We start from the raw sequence: 20,652 nt of genomic DNA, 5'->3' as shown, positions 1-20,652 counted from the left end.
GCCTGTTTCAGTGCTGTATCTCTCTATGACTCTATGAGATGTACCTGCTAGGTTTGCATTTTTTCCAGAAGCGGAGTATACAAATGTAATCCCACAGAGATGGAGATAGAGGAGGATGGTGTGGCTGACCATATCAAACACTGCAGAGAAACATAGAAATACAAGGAGGAATAATGCACCATGAGACAGTCACAGAGGATGTCAGAGGAGCCATCTTGGTGCTGAGAAGGGAAACAAAAAAAACTTTGGGAGATATGGACATAAAGTTAGGAGATAATGCATTTGAGGACCTTGGATAGGAAAGGCTGAGTTGAGGATGTGTTTTTGAATTGTGATTATACTTTTAAAAGTAAGATGGAAAGTGTCGTCAGGAGCGGGAGCAAATTACAATGGCCGATAGTATGAAGGCCAGGAGGGGAAGTGGGTACGCAATCAAGAGAACAGGAAATGGTCTCATGGAAGAGATAAGCATGGAAAGGGCATGGACCAAGATGTGGGAGAAACTACAGAGAGGAATCAGAATTATTGTGGGTGAGAGACTGGAAAAGATAGGGAGATGGGAAAAAGAGAGAAGGGAAGGAAGCACAGAATCAAATGGAAGGATAATCTCAATTTTATAGGTGAATGGGGTGGAGAGAAGAGAGCATGTTTGGGCCTGGATGATTGCCAAAAGGGAAAATGCGGTGACAGGAGACTTGAGCCAATTCTAGTCAAAGTCTCCATACAAATGATTCCATGGAATGGAGAAAAAGATTAGCATAGGGCCTGATATGAGGTATATAATCAGGCTAGATTATCATCTGTCTAGAGATATAAAATATCTCGACAGGAGGCTGTAGGGGATTGAAGGTAGAGATTGATCCAGGAACCACTGGAGGAGTGATAAATGATCCAATAGTTGTTGAAGGATTGAGTTACAGATCAGAAGCCGGTTGAAGATCAATTAGACAAGCAATGGTGGGGTGGAGATTGAACAAGGTCAGCCAAGGATCACTGTTCTGTCTGGAGAACAGTGGAGACTAGGCTGAAGCTGAGTTAGAGGCAGAAGACTGCAGAGGAGAATATAGCAACCAGGAGACTAGGACTAGCATCCTTTGTCCTACAAGAAAACCAGCGAAGTAGAGTACTTCAGAGGAGCAGCGACTTCTGCCCAATAACCCAAACCCAGCAAAAGTGCCAAACTTGATGAAACGCTGGAGGACGTAAGCCCATTTAAAAAGGTCCCAACAAGATAGTTGTGGATGTCCCAGAGGAGAGTTAAAGATCTTAGCTGATAAGACTGTGCTGGAAGACCCAGTGGTAATTCACCTGTGCTGCTGTAAATAACATTGCAGTTTGATGGTGAGATCAACTTTCAAGAGCTAAGACAGTACCACAGCAGAAGAAACCAAAAGCCAGCCCAGCAGCAAGAGACTCAGAATGAGTTCAACATGGAGCTGCCATCACAGGTGACATCTTGCATACTTCTTCAAGCCATCAAACTACAGCACAAAACTGTACTTAATTTGCTTCTAACAGTTATACTAATGGAAGTCCAAACCAAAACTCATGTTTTTAGGCAATCTCCACTTTGTCTCTTCCATGTAAAATGGGAATGGAAAAATAAGTGGGGATGGGGCTGCCAATTATCACTTGTTTTGTGCAGCCACCCAGGACCAATTACACCTCAGTTGTGTGCTTCTTTTGCAGAAGCGGAGATATTTAGCTGGATTTTGCTCCCTGATTAAGCGGATGCAGATGCCAACAGTTTTGCATATTTCTATACTAACCTTTCTCAGGGTATTGTTAATTGTTGGGCTAAGTTTCCAGCCTTGTTTTCCAGGTTTGCTTTCCAGGCAATGGAAGCATATTATATTACAAGTAGTCAGTGGACTAATCCTGCAGGTTTTAGCAAGGCCAGTCCATACTACTGCTGACAGACACAAAATCGCAGGTATTTTGGGGTTAAAATGTTACAGGGAATAACTTTGTTTAATCAGCCCAATTTGTATTTTTCCTTTCTTTAAGAAAAAAGTCTTCTAAAAATAAAATTGTAAAAAATGTGAAGAACAAATCATTTGAGAGAACACTGGGTTAGGGATGTGTTCCAATCACCAACTCTGAGCCAGGTCGAGCTCCGCAGAGAATATTTACAGTTGGAAGGTGCCTATCAGGCTTACCTTGCTGTCTGATGCACTGTAAAATGAGATTATTCCAGCATCAAAATCCACAAACACTCCACTTCAGAGGATATTTGAACAGTTAGATCTGTAATATTACCACTATGCTGAACCATAACTGAACGTGACCCTGATGAGTAACTCCACACGTAGCTACGCCCTGAACGCACACTCCATGACTTACTATTCTTCCCCAGCAAACACTCTTTATCCCTACCCACGCACTTTATACTGTCATAACAGACCCGGATCACCCATTTGTCACAAACTCCTGTGATCGCCACCTCCCAATCACAGCGATCGCTGTTCACTTCCCCCAGTAGTTAAACCTCTGCTGATTGGAGGGACAGGACTGGGATCCAGGCGCAATCCTCTTATTGTCTGACAGAATGACACAATGATGAACACTATTCAGATCTAAAGTTGGTATCTAGAGTTGGGTGTAGGAAAATTTATAAACTATTCAGTAATCGGAATGCTGCAATTGTTCATATGATTAGTGTGTGCTGTACCTTTAACAATAGCAGGATATTTGCTTCTTTAAAAGTGATGAATGCTATTTTGTAGGAAGGGGGTCAAGGATGGTGTGCTATATTAAAAAAAAGTCAGCAGCAACTCTGGGGCTTTACAGAGCTGCCCTCTGTAACCAAGTTGCCGATTGGGAGGCAGAGAGTCAGCAACCCAGTCCTGACCTGCCTGCCCAAAAAGCAATCAAAAGGAAAATGTGTAATAATAGCTATTGCCTTATTTTCATTTCAATTCTAACCCGTTGTAAAGGTGCAGAGATTATTATGGAATCAGCCAAACAGATCAAGGATTTAACAATTGGTAACAACTTTAACTTGTTCCTGAGGACATAGCAGCTGGCGATAAAATCCAGTGACTTCAGAGACTTCTCGTGAGATAAAATAACAAGAATTAGCATGTCTGGGCTGAGTGCCCTATTGCCACTCTCCAATAAAGGTTCCAGATCAAGTAGCCTTTCACTAGTTGTTTCTACCAAAGAGTCACGTGGTATGCACTAAAAGATATTACAATGACCCTGCTTTTCTCTCCATAGATGCTGCCTGACCTACTGAGTATTTCCAGCATTTTCTGTTTTTGTTGCAATGACATGACCTAGTTGCAAGGGACAAGGCCAGTGCAGCCTGAATAGCACCATCCCTTTGCTTATGTTTGATTTCTTCTACTTGCTGTTTTTCTTTCCTTTTTTATTGGGAAATCTGGAATGTACTCAAATGCAGGATCACTTGTGCTCTGCAGCTTGGTTGCCTTTTGCCTTAATTGTAAAACATTATAAACAGAACATTAACATTAAATAACTGGTTAATTTCAATGGAGCCAATAATGTAGTCCCCATGCAGTACGGAAAAAAAGGGAACATAGTTAAGATTTGACGTTATTGAAGTCACCGTTTAGATCATAAGGCTGACAAAACCACAGAAGTGAGACATTGGGCTGGATTTTCCCAGCCCCATGATGGTGGGCATGGAGGCAGGGAGCCAGGAAAACAGGGTGTGGGAGCTGTCAGAATGGTTCCCCGATGCATTCCCGCTGCTGTGCTCAAGTAAGACCCCAATTCACACCCTCCACCTACATATAATCACGTATACGGTAGAGTTAACAGATTCCTTATTTTATAATACAACGTGGATTAATATGCTCAAACAACATTTCAAAATAAGTTCCATATTATGCACAAATTATCAACACGCTCAAAGAACATTTCAAAATAAATTTCATATTGGGTACTGTTATGACTGAGGTAGGACAAGTGCACTGTCTTTTTGAGTTCCACTTCTCCACAGGTCACAAAATTTTTTAAAAAATGTTTACCCAGTTACCGATGCAGTCAATCAGATGCTCTACTCTTTATCCAAGAATAAAAATACACCAACCAGATTTCTTTAATAAACAAAATTATCATTTTATTATAAAGCAAGGGGACGGCACAGTGGTCGGCACCGCAGCCTCACAGCTCCAGGGACCCGGGTTCAATTCTGGGTACTGCCTGTGCGGAGTTTGCAAGTTCTCCCTGTGACCGCGTGGGTTTTCGCCGGGTGCTCCGGTTTCCTCCCACCGCCAAAGACTTGCAGGTGATAGGTAAATTGGCCATTGTAAATTGCCCCGAGTGTAGGTAGGTGGTAGGGAATATGGGATTACTGTAGGGTTAGTATAAATGGGTGGTTGTTGGTCGGCACAGACTCGGTGGGCTAATTCTTGAAGAAAAGAAAAAAAGATATGGAAAAATGTCAGTTGTCCCTTTTTGGTCTGGCGTCCCAAATACGCGTAGACAGCTGGGATCTTTCTAGAGCAATTCTTTTCAGGCGACATTGAGGATCAGTTTGGCAGGCATTCCAGGAGAAATGCGGCATCAAGTGTTTCTGGCAGGCTTCTTACACTTGATTCTCAGGAAGTTCTCAAAGAAATGAAGATGGTGAGCTGATGGTGGCTGTTTTCTTGGCTGGTTTTCTCCAACTGCCTTCAAAACAATTCACACCCCAACACACTGTCCAAAGCAAAACCAAATATCTCAAGAGTCAAGCCTCCTGACCCCTATAAATCTTGACCTGTCACTTCTCCGTAAACATCTTCCCCAGATCACCAAGGTTTCTGTTGTTTATTGCTTAAAGCAGATGATTTCTAGCAAGGCTGTTTTTAAACAACATTTCAGTGTCCTTTCAATGAACTGTCAACAACAAGCAAAGTCCAGCTTCGATGAAATCTTCAGCATTCCAATGAATCCATCTTCACAATTTAAATACAAGTCCTCTAAAACATATTTAACAAAAATATATAAGCAATTTCATAACAGTACAAAGTATCACATTATGAAATGCCCCTCCTCTAACACTCCTAACAATTTCTTTGTACTAGCACTTCTTTTTGTGAAACAAATTGGATAGCTGATGACTTGCATCTACTCATTTAAGTTTGGAGATTTCCTTTCTCTACAGCATTTGTTTCAATCAAGCAATTTCTCACACCTTTTGTAGAGCGTACATGGTCATACAAAAGAACAATTATCCACATAACATTCAATGGGTACCCTATCTTCAGTATGTCCCTTGTTCAGAATTTCACCCAAAATATTTGACAAATAGAATCCCATATCCAGTGCAAGACCCAGTGTTTCCACAGCTAAAATGCTTTTATTTTCTTAGCCTCCCAAGCTAAAGGACAACATTTCCCATTTTTACCCATCAGAAATATTATGAAACCAGTTGCACTCGAATACCCATCAGCATGCTTAGCATGTGAAGCATCACTGACAATTATTAGCTTCATGTTCTTTGGCTCACCCTGGGATGGGAACTTCAGTAGACATTTCTCCAGATTTCGTTTCCTTAATGTTTTATTTGCCCTTAAAACATTCTCAACTTTCGGATGTTTCATCATCGTGCTTAACTCCAGCACATCAAAACTAGCATCAGGCCTAGTCTGAGAGCACAACCAGTTTAATTGACCAATCAAGCTTCACAATTGTTCAGTCTCTGCTTAGATATATCATCTGTCTGTGATGACGAACACAATCAACAGGGATGGGACTAACACTCTCTAAATAGGATTGTTGATTTAAAATTATTCCAGACTTAGTTTGCTTAATATCTAAACCAATATATTTAAAAGGCCCACAAGCCTGACTCCCAATCTTAAATTCTGCCCTAATCTTAATAACATATTTCTCAAAATCCACAGTACCACCCCATAAGAAATAATCAACATGCATCATGATGCCTGAAAGTTTCCCTTTATACCAATAAAACATTGCAGGATTTGCTTTTAGTTGAACACAACTAATTTTCAACAAAACAGATCTCGAGAAATACCACACCCTGGAAGCATCATTAAGGCCATAGATGCATTTGTTCAGTTTCCATAGTTATCCTTCTGCATCTGCTGCCTCTTTGGGTGGTTTCAGAAACAGTTCCCTCTGAAAGCATCACCCTGCAGAAATGCAGCTTTTATGTCAATAGATCTACACTCCCATGAATATGTGGCCAAAAGAGCTAAAAAGATTTTCAAGATTACTTTTCCAGCTGTAGGAGAGTCCACTCTAACATTGGTATCACCCAGTCGCTCTTCAAAACCCCATGCAACTAGCATTGCTTTAAGCTTAAATGTTCCATCGGGAAGGACTTTTTCAGTACAAATCCATCTATGTGACAAGGCCGGCTGTCCCCTATCTGGTATCGCAGAATAAACTCCAAATTCTCTAATTCCTTATGTTTTGCTTCTCTTATTAGTTTACCCTCAGGTTTATTGGCAGCCACTAAATTTCACGGTCATGAGAACTTCGGCTTCTACTTCTATTCCGAGACTGCTCTCGAACCTTCGTTTCATTGTGGAATCTACTCAAACTACGGCTTCTATTAGCACTTTGATGTCATTCGGGACGACTCCCTCGCACATTATCAGCAGCTCTTTCTCCAGTACGTGATCGCTTCCTTACACAAGGGTCACTGCCATACCCACTATCAAAATTTGCACTGCGCTTTCTTACCCTCCACTTTTGCACCCCGTTCTGCTAGTCCACGGACCTTGCTTCTTGGCCATCATCTTGAACATTTAACCAATATTTAAACTTGACTGTAGATTTTCCTGCACATCTCACAATTGTTGCATCCCTCCATCTATTAGACCCCTCTGGAATATATGTTACCTGAGCATCTACATGGGGAAATTGTCCTTTGGATGCGATAACTCTTGCTTGAGTGTCATGATCCCTCACATTGCTATCCAACCCTTGGTCTACCTCATTCTGTTCCTCAGGACCTTCATCACAAAACGCATGAGTATTTGAGGTACAAGGTGCATAGTTTCCCTCTATCAACTGCTCAGATTCTGAGATTTTGTAATCAACCCTGATCAATCACAAGGAATGAACCTGAACAGTTTGATTTCCATGCTTGATAACTCCAGTCTTACCTTACCAGGGCCCTTCCGTTCCCTATGACCCTTTCTTTTATAATACACCAAATATCCTGAATTAAATTCCACCTCAGATGGCCTTAGATGATGCCTCAGAGCTTTCCGAATTTTCTCAGAGACCTCAGCCTTGATGAAAGCCCATCTCCCTGCATGTAAAGCATTCAAATGTGCAGAAAAAAATTGAACTATAGTACCTTCTAGAGCACGAGGACTGTCACACAGTACAGAAGGCAATTTGGGATTTCGTCCATAGGCCAATTGATAGTTGGGGGATATAGTCCCTATCTGAAGCGAATTCTTCGCATGAACCGCCCACGCCAGGGCAGTTGTCAATTTGCAGTTTGGCTGGTCAGCTAAGATTTTATGCCGCATTTCATCAACCACTGTATGATTCCTTTCACAGAGCCCATTGCTGAAAGGACTTTCAGCTGCGATATTCATAACCATAATGTTCATGTTTTCACACATGTCTCTAAACTAGTCATTGGTAAATTCCCCTCCATTATCAGTCAGAAACTTAGCTGGTGCCCAAAGTCCAATCCCTATCAATTTCTCCATAATTTTGACTATAATCCTCGCTATTTATTATTGTAGAAAGACTAAATCTAGTTGCTAGGTCTATAAAATGTAGAATGAAAATATTCTTGTCTTTGTGCCACACTTTTAAATCCATGGCAACTACCTTGTTAAAGTCACGTGCCAATGGAAGACTGACAATAGGACGTGATGGTGTCCTCCAATACTTTTTACAGATTTCACACTTTTCACTAATCTCTTCTATTATCCTTGTATACTCTTCATCAATCACACCTGCATCCTTTAGCAGGGTTTGTAATCTCTGCTAGAACGAGGGTGAGCAAATTGTTTGTGCAATTTAACACAGTTTGCTTTTTATCTCTGATTCTTAACACCTGATGCCATTAATACTTCCCTAACACTGACTGGAAACATCAGGTTTTGTTAAGGGGATACAATAATGCCCTGACTAGGTGAACTGCAAATTCACTGACTTTCCAAAACCAATTGTCTTATGCTCCATATCAAGTTTCACTTGTGCCTTTTCATTGAAGGTTTACTCAACAGTAAAGGTATCTCACTGGAGACTACATCAGTACCGATAAAGTGGCTTACTCCAACTATTTTACATGGAATTACCATTCTCTTCAGTGACGTCAAAGTGTTGTCATCACCAAAATTAAAGCTGGTAGTACTTTTATACTCCTTAACCTTGCATCGATCCTCATTACCAAGTGAATCCAGATAACACTGTAACCAATCAGTTCCACATACTGTCAACATGCAAGGACTATCCAATACAGCACAGGTGAACGAATCTGCAAATAACACATTCATCACAGGACTAAAAATCCTGGTGACTAGTACAATTCATTCAGATTCATCTCCTGCCTCAGAATTCTCTGCGTTGTATGTTATTTCGAGGACTCTGCCTCTCCGCTTAGGGCAGTTCATTGCATAATGATACTTTGAGTCACATCTGAAGCACCTATTAACGGTTCCTTGGGCATCCTGGGATTCATTCGCTTATGATTGCAGTTCCAATTCTGTCTTCCACTGTAATAGTCAGACCTACTAAAGGTGCTTTCATCCTCATTCCTCCTGTCTTTAACTCTTCCATTGTACTTCTGCCTGCTTCCAGTATCTGGACCATTTCGAAATCTAGTAAACATCGAGTCCTCCATTCTTTGTGTCACCACAGAATGTCCTGTTTGTTCTACCAGTGCTGCAGGAAATGACTTTCTCCAGGAATTTCTTTAAGGCAGCAGACATTTGATCCAAGAATCCACGTCTTTGTCCAAGAACCAAACCCCAGTCAGAACCAGAATCTGTCCATATGCGACACCCTAGCACAATCTAACAATTTATGTACTAGCACTGAACCAGGGATCTCCAAGTTGAATTTCCTCAATCTTCTATACAATCTGTTAAAGTCCATGATATATTCCTCCATTGAATAACCATCTGTTTTCCGAAATCTATCAAAATCTGACCATGCCTCATACACATTCAATAGGTCATCTTTCTTGTTAATTTCATCCAAGAATTCTAACAGAAGATCCAATCCTTCATCAGTATCCAACTGACGAGCATCCCGTTCACAAAATACTTTACTTCTGATTTTACTATTGGTAGAAAGTGACAACGGCAAGGCCATACCCCGTTTCCTCTTTGGTAGAAATGTAACCCGTGTCCACATATCCACTTTATTCTTCCACTGGCCATATGGTTCAGACTCAGAACATCAGAAGGTGATCATACCCTGCCAATTTACACTTGCTTTTTGCCATATTTTCCACAATAGTTTATGAGATTTTAGTTTTCTATGTAAAACAATTTTCTAGTTTCCAACCTTCAGCTTTAGGCAACCGCCCTCTGCTACCATGTTAAACTCCAGAAAGCATGTTATGGAAGGATAATGCTGGAGCCTATCTTTACTCAGTTTCACATTTATTGTACAGAGTAAAAGGATTACAAACATGTTGCTCCTCACTCAAACCCTCCACCAGTCTCAGTAGGTGTCTGCTTATAAGTGCTCAAGTAAGACCCCAATTAACACCCTCCACCTGCATCCAATCAAACAATTGATACACAATTAACAGACTAACAGTGGAAATGCATAGGGGAGCCATCCTGATGGGGCTCCCCATTATTTTCCTAGCTCCCCATCTCCAGGCTCGCAATCATGCGGCCGGAAAAATCCAGCCCAATATCTCCCTTCTGTGGATTTTCTACCCATGCCAATATGAAAACAAACATACTCTGTTACCCAATTGGATGATTCTTGACTGTTGAACTATTTTCTCCCATTTTTATAGCTGGCAAACAAAAATGGACCTGCCGGCCTAGATTTTTTTCTTTTCTGCAATACTGTGCAGCTCAGCAAAAGAGTCACCATAATGAGGCACCTTTGCAGTCCCACACCTGCCTCAGCAGCACCAACTTTTCCCGGTGCAGCTGCCAAGGCTCCAGAGCTGTTGGCCCTCTGATTGGGTCTGCAGCATCAGGAACCCGCCCACCGAGTGTGGAAGGGGCCATTTCGGATGCCACCTCCCAGACAATTGGTGAACCAATCTCATTGATGGCAAGTGTGGACTTGGGATCCCCATTTGGTCCCAACGACAGAGTCCCGAAGCCTGCGGCAAATTCCAGCCCATTGTTTCTAAGGGATTGAAGGGCAGAATTACAGAAGGCAAAGTATTGGCAGAGGCAGGTTGATATCCTAGTGGTAGATTCTTCATCAGAACACAGTACTGCTGTTGACAGTAGTTGTAGTTGGGAGGTGGGGGTGGGGGGTGCTGTTCCTGTGTGTCTAATGTTGACCTGTTTTTCTCCTTGGCAGGGGGAGGGTGGGGGGGGTGGGGGGGTGGATGCTCCCACTGTGTATTTCCAGCATTTCAGTCTTTATGTCCGATCTGTACCTGCAGACTTCCTGTTTCTGTTGCTCTCGAATTTGCCCCATTTTCTTGTACCTTTCCTTGACGACCACTCTTTTGTTTCTTAAATGTCTTTCTGAGCTAATCTTTTACATCATTTAACAAACTTGTATTTTAAGGAGGTTGTAGTTTATTCACCTCATTGACCTACTGTGATTGAACAATTGCTTTTTTTTTTAATGCTTGCTTATTTTTCAGCTCTGAAGTATTAACCTGCTTTTTTTCCTCTATACATATACTCTATACCCATTGTGCATTTCCAGAATTTTCTGTCTTTGATACAGACTTCTTAACCTTGTCCTGGGTAGCAGCATTAACTTTCCTGCTAGCTCTTAAAACCACATTTCACCACAACAAATGACATTTCCATTTAGTACCCTAGATCTCAGAAAGCACACCCAGAGTCAGGCCTTTGATGAATGTAGCATTAACACAATTTATTGTCTGGATATGAAAAACACCTAATCTTATGATATATTCTCTCCTCTTTTAAAATGACTTCCCTGCACTGGCTGAGCTGATAAGGCAGATAGATACCCTGTACCCAGCAATGTCACTCAAATATTCTGCTGGAGCCAAGTATCTGACCTAAACTCAGCAGCTCATATCAAAGATATGGGGATGTGAAAAATCTTGAATGTAAACCTCCATCCAAACACTTGATGCATTGGACCGCCAAAAGGTTGCACCATCCAGTTAAAGAAAAATGTTAGGACTGTATCATTTCATGAGTTACATTCTCCTCCAGTCTCAGAATTGGACCAAAAGAATTTGAAGAGAAGCTACAATAATAATTGAAGGGTTAAACTGCAAATTAAAATGCACTTCTGAAAAGGCAAAGGCGTCTGAAAAGAAATCATTTTTACTATTTGAATTCAAGAGTAAATTAAAAGCAATTTAATTACCTTTAGCAGCTGTTAACATTGTAGAAGCTAGCTCACATTGCTGAGACTCAATGTGACTTAAAGTGAACCAGCGTGGATAGCGGTTTGGAACAACAGATGCAATGTGGTGTGGACGTGATACATCTCCTGTTGGTGCTGTAGATTCCAATACGGGCAGCCTGCAAAGCATCAACACAAGAACTTTCATTTCTTTTTCTTTAGGTATTATTTGTTTTTCCCAGTTTTATCTGCACAAACAAAATAAAGCTGCAACAATTACTATGTCAAAGATGAATAGATATCAGATTTAAATATAACAAAAGTTTTTTTTTTAAAAAACCATCAAGCTCTAGAAATCTCTAAAGCTCTCTGCCTCTCTCCTCCTTTAAGATGCTCTTTTGATCAAGCTAAGGGCAGCTAATGTCTCCTTCTTTGTCTCGGTGTCAATTTTTGTCTAATTATGCTCCTGTGACGTGCCTTGAGTATTTTACTATGTTAAAGGCACTATATAAATGCAAGTTGTTACTAAACTCAACTGATCCGAAACAGATTGGCCAGCCATTCATCTACCAGTTTGTGCAGTACTGCTATTGCAGAATGGCTGTGTATTTGCCTGCATAATAAATTACTTTTGATTTGAGCTGTAGTGACTATGTAAAACACTTGAAAATGTTTTTAATTGTTTCACGGGACGTGGGCAACACTGGAAAGGCCAGCATTTGTTGCCCATCCCTAATGTGATAGGCATACAAAAATGCAACTATTAATTATAATAAACAAACTTTAGTAACAGTATCTTAATAAATCAAGATCATGTTACTGGTTTAAATTGTCAATATAAAAACAGCAACAAGGATGGGGTGGGTGGGGGACAATGGGAAGAAATATACAGAATCAAGAATAGATTTCAGCTAATCCCCTGAAAACATCTTGAATGAGTTTGGAAGATATGGAGAGACTAGTGTCATGTTGCAGGATATCTCCATAAAGATGCAATGTTATACCAACAGTTATGATGCAGGGAACTCAACTTGGTCTCAGATAACATTCACACTGTTAGCTCATATTTTTCTACTCTCAAAAAGGTGCCTGCCCCACACGTCCAAAGTCTAGTCCTAAGTATATGAAGTTGTATGACACAAAAGAGGAAAAATCAAGCCTCTTTAGAAACATCACCAAATTTAAATAATCTTTTCTGCTTGCATATTTTCTTAACCAACATTTCTGTTGTTACACTGGATTTTCACAAGCTCAGCAGATAACAGGTTTTCAAACTATAATTATCCCTTTATCTGAATGCTTTACTTCGAATTTCCTTTCTTCACCTCATCTACTGCATCAATCTCTAAATTTTCAGGATTTTGATTTTTTTTTTTTAAATTACTAGCAGGAACCTTAAAATCATTTATTTCCACATAATCTGAAATTGGTACGTCAATAAATGATCAATGCTTTTTTGCCCTGACTAAATTACTGCTTGTGCATTGAACTGACCTTCAGCAAGCAGAGCACACAGGCTTCACTTGGGATGAGAACAGAACTTTCAGGTCATCTTTTCCTGGTATTAGCAACACCTGTGTGACATTACACTGCTGCTACTTTTCCAACTTCCAAAGTCTCATTTCCAGAAACCATTCATGTTCAACAGTCATTTTTTGTTCTCTTTTGTTAGCAGCATATGGAGCCTTTGCATCCCATACAAGCAGGTGAAATGGTAGAGGGGGTGGTGGGTGGGGAGCAGGGAAGTAATGCTTTAAATTCAAGAAAACCCTCAAGTTGGATACAGACTGTCACCACAGAAATTGCACAGTTCCCAGAGGAGATGAATTAACATGCAACATGCAAGACCAAGGCATCAAAGATGCATTTAGAACCACTGGAGCGCTGATCTCTCATAAGAGCTAGAGGTCAGAAAATATATTCTATTCCAGAGTTAGTCTTGCATGATGTGGAATAAAATTAATATTCAGTTCCTCTGGGGTAGAGGAGTCTTCAGGAATCCATAAAGCCTAGTAATTACTATGATATAAAATTGCAAACCATATTAGAATGTCTGCATTTCACAGTAAGTGACTTATCCTTAGGGTCAAGGACAGAATTAGAATCCCTTACTACAGCAACTAGGCATTGCAGACAACTAGCGATAACAATCTACTGGTCTGCATTGAACATACAAATTTTTGAATAAAACTGACTCACTTCTGTCCATATTTTTTTTTTCCAAAATATACTTTATTCATAAAAATCTGTAAAAATTACATTGCCAAACAGTTTCCAAACAGCACGAAAAAATACAAACATTGCAAAAGAGATCAGTTTCTTTCAATAATGTCATGAGTTTCTTCCCAACCCTTCCGTTTCACAATTGTCATGTCAATTACAGTTTTACATTTACAGCAATTGAGAACATTAACGATACAGTTCGAGGGGCTTCCCATGGTTCCAGCCCCTCAGTCCAGCTTGGTGCGGGAACCTTACACTGTGGTCTTTCCCCATTGAGCCTTTGCTGCGGCTGCCCCAAGCTTTAGTGCGTCCCTCAGCACGTAGTCCTGGACCTTGGAATGTGCCAGTCTGCAACATTCGGTGGTGGACAACTCTTTGCGCTGGAAGACCAGCAAGTTTCGGGCAGACCAAAGGGCGTCTTTCACCGAATTGATAGTCCTCCAGCAGCAGTTGATGTTTGTTTCGGTGTGCGTCCCTGGGAACAGCCCGTAGAGCACAGACTCCTGTGTTACAGAGCTGCTTGGGATGAACCTTGACAAAACCCACTGCATCTCTTTCCACACCTGCTTTGCAAAGGCACATTCCAGGAGGAGGTGGGCGACCGTCTCTTCCCCACCACAGCCAACGCGGGGGCACTGTGCGGAGGGGGCGAGACTTCGGGTGTGCATGAAGGATCTGACGGGGAGGGCCCTTCTCACCACCAGCCAAGCTACGTCTTGGTGCTTGTTTGAAAGTTCTGGTGATGAGGCATTCCGCCAAATGACTTTGACGGTCTGCTCGGGGAACCATCCGACAGGATCCACCGTTTCCTTTTCCCGTAGGGCCTTGAGGACATTCCGTGCAGACCACTGCCTGATGGACCGGTGGTCAAAGGTGTTTTTCCGTAGAAACTGCTCCACGAAGGATAGGTGGTACGGCGCCGCCCAACTGCACGGAGCGTTCCGCGGCAATGTGACCAGGCCCATCCTTCGCAACACCGGGGACAGATAGAACCTCAGCACGTAGTGACACTTGGAGTTTGCGTACTGGGGATCTACACATAGCTTGATGCAGCCGCACATGAAGGTGGTCATCAGGATGAGGGCCACGTTGGGTACATTTTTCCCGCCCATGTCCAGAGATTTGAACATCGTGTCCCTCCGGACCCGGTCCATTTTAGATCCCCAGACCATATGCGCATCAGAACATTCACACTATGATGTCGACAGGAATGTGGACTGTTAGGGTTATGCTTCTGCTGAATGTGACAACATCTCTTGGTCACAGTAAATGAGAATGCAACTTGCCCTAGCTATTCCTTACAGAATGTTAAATGCTCTGGCCAGAAAATTGGACAAGGCCTGAAAATAGGCATGGGTTTTGCAATGCGTAATTAACTCCTGCCTGTTGCTTCTGATGCAAGCAGCATGCAAACTTCATGCAGCCTCCTAATTTGCATGATTGATAAATGCACTGTTGAGTGGTCGCTTGCCTCAGCAGGAGGCCCAAGTTTGTGCAATGCTAGCACCACTTAAAGGGGAGGTGCATTCTGACTGAGCAGGTGCTGGAACTGGTCATAGAAGAGAGCATGAGCAATAAGAACACTGAACTATGGTGCAACAAGGCAGAGAGCAGGGGATAAGGGTAGTACAGGTGCCAGCTTGCCGGAGGGCAAGGTCACACATGGGTTCTGCTGCAGAGGACTCAGATAAGCACTTTGATGGAGTGGTCGATAAAAAAAAGATTGATGGATATGCAGAATGAAATGCTTGGTGTATTTGCAGGCCTGCCAGAACATCTGGAGGTGTCCCGCACCAACTTGGCACAGGGCTTTACACAGACTTGTCTATTCCACGATTACGTTTGTGGACCCAACCATGATGCTATGTGTGATGGCCAATATCCCAGCATCCATTGCAACACAATGCGAGTGCTGCAGTGGAAGCTTAGCATGCTCATATGCAAGCTCAGGCTGCTGCCATCATGGCTGCAGCTACCAGTATTCAAAGTGGCTTGGAAGGTGGCAAAGCACTCCAGCAATCTGTCTTCCAGCAGATTACCAGGATTGCTGAGGTGCTGCCCTGGGAGAAAGGCAGTGGTTCCATGGACCATAAACCTACTGCCCTCTGAGGAAAGCAGCATTTTTCCTCGCATCCCTGCCACCCTAGCAGTGCCAGCCAGCCAGCTCAGACTGCTGCCATGCATTGTGAGATAGTACAATTTGAAGCTGGGGTCTCAAGAACCAGAGCTCTTCAAGGGCATCCTGCAAGGCCATCTGTTGTCTCTCCCGCTGACAGTGAGCAGCCTTCCATCAGCCATGCTGCAGCCACTGGAGTAGCACTCTGTAGACACACTAGGCCAGGCAAAGGCACACAAGGCAAGCAGTAAGGGAATGCACATGGGTGATTAGTTGATGTTTGTATGCAATATGGCAACGATTTAACTTATGTTTGTTTTGGAATGTTTATTTTGCATTAACTTTTATTTTTGCATTGTGGCCAAGTGGACGCTGCGATTGTCTGTTAGAGAGAAGGTAAAAGAGCCACTCCCTGCGCACCTGCTAACGCTCTCACCAAAACAGAGTCTGGCATGGCTAGCACCAGATGTGTGCGTGCTGCAGATACTATTTGAGACAAAACGGCCAAATTTCTCAGCCTTTTGTGCTGGAGAGACATATCTACCGCTATGAGAAAATGTTTGTTAATTGTATATTAATCAAGGGGTTAATCGTATTCAGGTGGTGGGTATTAACTGAGGATTCATTTGGGCTCCTATAAATAGGAACAGACTGAAAGTGGTTGTTGAGTTTGGAGATGCATGTATATAGTGTGCATCTTTGTAAATAAAAGCTTATAAATGTGTAAAGATTAGGCTCCAGTTCTATCCTTCAACACCTGGCTATCTGGAATAGAACAATGTTAACACTCTTATTGTCAGAAATTACCACTTTTTTCTGTCCCCTCGCTTCATTAGGCTATTAATCCCTTAGCAATCTGCAGCTGCAACATTAAAAATAATTATATCACATATAAACCCAAAAACAACAATCCAGGTACCCCTGCAGGAAAAAAAAGGGACAAAAAGGGAAGTCCAGGCACCACCGCCACTTACCCCCAAGCCCCAGCACAAAACCTGATGCATCTGTGCCAATGCTACGTCAGTTACCAAGCGAGAAACAGGGCACAGAATCTACTGTTGACCACGTGAGCCCCACCCTCATCCCCTTAGGTTGATGGGCGGAGACTCCGCCTACACCAGGCCACACAAGAAATCTGTCTTATGGTTGAGACCTGGTCAGCTTTGTGGCCAGTCTCACAGAGTCTCGCTGAACATACAGCAGATGTCCATCAGAGCAATGGAGATCTAAGGACATAAAGTCCAATACTTTGCTGATATACCAGCAACAAAGCCCACCCAAGTGGTCAAGGGGCTGTTATCCTTGGAACGTATGCCAACAGTGGCTATTACCAGGAACAGTGGGAAAACTGAAGGAGAGGAAGTCATTGTTCTGTCCAACACTGATTAAAAATCTGGCAACCCAAATTTTTCTGGTCAGCACCATAGCCTCAATCAGTTGCTCCTCCTTTGATCTGAGCATTATTTTTCAAATCAAACCCACCATGAGGCTTTCCCATACTTCACTGCCATTAACCTGCATTTACTTTAATGCAAGAAGCTTTACAAGTAAGTCAGATGAACTCAGAGCATGGATCAGTACATGGGATTGTGATATTATAGCTATTACGGAAACGTGGTTGAGGGATGGGCAGGACTGGCAGCTCAATGTTCCGGGGTACCGATCTTTCAGCGTGACAGAGGTGGAGGTAAAAGAGGAGGGGGAGTTGCACTATTGATTAGGGAGGACATCACGGCAGCACGTAGAGAGGATATCCCGGGGGGAAATGTCCAGCGAGGCCATTTGGGTAGAACTTAGAAATAAGAAAGGGGTGATCACTTTGATGGGATTATACCACAGGCCCCCCAATAGTCAGAGGGAAGTGGAGGAGCATATATGTAGGGAAATCACAGATAGGTGTAGGAATTATAGGGTTGTAATAGTAGGTGATTTTAACTTCCCTAATATTGACTGGGACTGCCTTAGTGCTAAGGGATCAGATGGGGAAGAATTTGTTAAGTGTGTCCAGGATAGTTTTCTGAAGCAGTATGTGGATGGCCCTACTAGAGAAGGGGCTACACTCAATCTCCTCTTAGGAAATGAGGATGGGCAGGTGGTTGATGTGTCAGTGGGGGAGCACTTTGGGACCAGTGACCATAACTCTATTAGCTTCAAGATAGTTATGGAAAAGGATAGGACTGGTCCTCAGGTTGAAGTCTTAAATTGGGGGAAGGCTAATTTCGATGGCATCAGACAGGAACTCTCAAAAGTTGAATAGGAGAGGCTGTACAGGTAAAGGGACGTCTGGCAAGTGGGAGGCTTTTAAAAGTGAGATAGGAAGAGTTCAGGGCTGGCATGTTCCTGTTAGATGGAAGGGCAAGGCTGGCAAGTTTAGGGAACCTTGGTTGACGAGGGATATTGAGGGTCTGGTCAGGACAAAGGAGGAGGCATAGGTCAGGTATAGGCAGCTGGGATCGAGCGAGTCCCTCGAGGAGTATAGGGGATGTAGGTCAACACTTAAGAAGGAAATTAGGAGGGCGAAATGGGGCCATGAGATTTCCTTGGCAGATAAGATAAAGGAGAATCCTAAAAGATTCTGTAAGTATATTAAGAGTAAAAGGATAGCCAGGGAGAGAGTAGGTCCCCTTAAGGATCAGTGTGGCAATCTATGTGTGGAGCCACGGGAAATGGGCGAGGTCCGAAATGAATATTTCTCGTCTGTATTTACCGTGGAGGTGGTCATGGAAGCTAGTGAGTTCAAGGGAGGGAACACCAATATCCTGGAGCATATCAACATTACAAAGGAGGTGGTGTTGGAGGTTTTGAAGCGCATTAAGGTGCATAAATCCCCGGGGCCTGACCAGGTGTATCCTCGGATGCTATGGGAAGCAAGGGAATAGATTGCTGGGGCCCTGGCAGAGATTTTTGTGTCATCATTAGCCACGAGTGAGGTACTGGAAGACTGGAGGATAGCTAATGTTGTGCCTTTATTTAAGAAGGGCAGCAGGGATAAACCAGGGAACTACAGGCAGGTGAGCCTTACATCAGTGGTGGGAAAGTTATTGGAAGGGATTCTGAGAGACAGGATTTATATGCATCTGGAAAGGCATGGTCTGATTAGGGATAGTCAGCATGGCTTTGTGCGTGGGAAATCATGTCTCATGAATTTGATTGAGTTTTTCGGGGAGGTGACCAAGAGGATTGATGAGGGCAGGGCGTTGGACGTTGTCTACATGAACTTTAGCAAGGCCTTTGACAAGGTCCCGCATGGTAGGCTGGTCCAGAAGTTTCGAACACATGGGATCCAGGGTGAACTGGCAAATTGGATACAAAATTGGCTTGGTGATAGGAGGCAGAGGGTGGTAGTGAAGGGTTGTTTTTCAGATTGGAGGCCGATGACCAGTGGTGTGCCGCAGGGATTGGTGCTGGGCCCTCTGTTGTTTATCATATATATTCATGACTTGAATGTGAATGTAAGGGGCATGATTAGCAAGTTTGCAGATGACACCAAAATTGGTGGTATAGTGGACAGTGAAGAAGGTTGTCTAAGGTTACAACAGGATATAGATCAACTGGGAAAGTGGGCAAGGGAGTGGCAAACGGAATTTAACGCAGGCAAGTGTGAAGTGATGCATTTTGGGAAGTTAAACCAGGGCAGGACATATACAGTGAATGGCAGGGTCCTGGGGAGTGTTGTTGAGCAGAGAGACCTTGGGGTGAAAGTAAATAGTTCCCTGAAAGTGGCAACACAGGTTGACAGGGTGGTGAAGAAGGCGTATGGCATGCTTGCCTTCATCGGCCGAGGCATTGAGTACAAGAGTTGGGATGTCATGTTACAGCTGTACATAACGTTGGTTAGGCCATATTTGGAGTACTGTGTGCAGTTCTGGTCGCCGCACTACAGGAAAGATGTGATTAAGCTAGAGAGAGTGCAGAAAAGATTCACAAGGATGTTGCCTGGTTTGGAGGGCTTGAGTTATAAAGAGAGATTGGATAGGCTGGGTCTGTTTTTCCTGGAGCGAAGGAGGCTGAGAGGGGACATGATTGAGGTATATAAAATTATGAGAGGCATAGATAGGGTAGATAGCTAGAGTCTGTTTCCCATGGTAGGGGTGACTAAAACTAGAGGGCATAGATTTAAAGTGAGAGGGAGGAGGTTTAAAGGGGATCAAAGGGGTAAATTTTTCACACAAAGAATAGTGGGTATCTGGAATGAGCTGCCTGAGGAGGTGGTGGAGGCAGGAACAGTAACGACATTTAAGAGGCATCTGGACAGGTACTTGAATGAGCAAGGCATAGAGGGATATGGAATTAATGCAGGCTGGTGGGATTAGTATAGAAACGCATTATGGTCGGTATGGACGCGGTGGGCCTGTTTCTATGCTGTATGACTATGACTCTAACCCTCACATTCTATTTGATTCTAAACAATACAGAGCTCCCTCACTCTGTGACCAGGTCAACAGCTTTCATTAGAACTCAAAATATTTGGAGAACTTTCTACGCCGAGTTTCATTTTGCTTGTAAATGATGTGGCATCCATCCCCTTTGAAATCAATTTTAATTAGCATATTTATTGAAACACTCTACTGTCCTAATGGTGTTTCCTGTAAAATAAATTTAGAGGTTTAAGCAATGTTGACATTTGATTTTTCTGTTCTGTAAATTACATTTCAGGCAAAAAAAAAACTTCGAAAAGAACGTAATAAAAAAGATGCAAACCCTAGATGAAAAGATTAAATACAAAGGGTACAATATACAATGAAAGGATAGAATGTGAGGTACCAAGTTCTTTTTTAAACCTACTCCACATAAACTACTAAACACAAAATATATTTAAGACCAATCATCGTTCCAAATTTTCTTCTTACAATCCACTATTTGGATAACTAACTGATACCAAGGAC

The 20,652-nt window shown here is 42.6% G+C and overlaps 1 protein-coding gene across 1 annotated transcript in view; it reads right to left on the bottom strand.

Annotated features, from left to right (window-relative positions):
* Positions 1–20,652, bottom strand: part of LOC137371433 (zinc finger SWIM domain-containing protein 6) — a 217,058-nt gene that overhangs the window by 26,530 nt on the left and 169,876 nt on the right. The window contains exon 11 of the mRNA XM_068034024.1: positions 11,449–11,606. Within this exon, the coding sequence (XP_067890125.1) occupies positions 11,449–11,606 (158 nt within the window). The remainder of the gene's footprint in view (positions 1–11,448; positions 11,607–20,652) is intronic.

This window comes from Heterodontus francisci, chromosome 1, assembly GCF_036365525.1.
Source record: "Heterodontus francisci isolate sHetFra1 chromosome 1, sHetFra1.hap1, whole genome shotgun sequence".
Classification (NCBI taxonomy): Eukaryota; Metazoa; Chordata; class Chondrichthyes; order Heterodontiformes; family Heterodontidae; genus Heterodontus; species Heterodontus francisci.
This window is presented reverse-complemented; position numbering and strand designations above follow the sequence as displayed.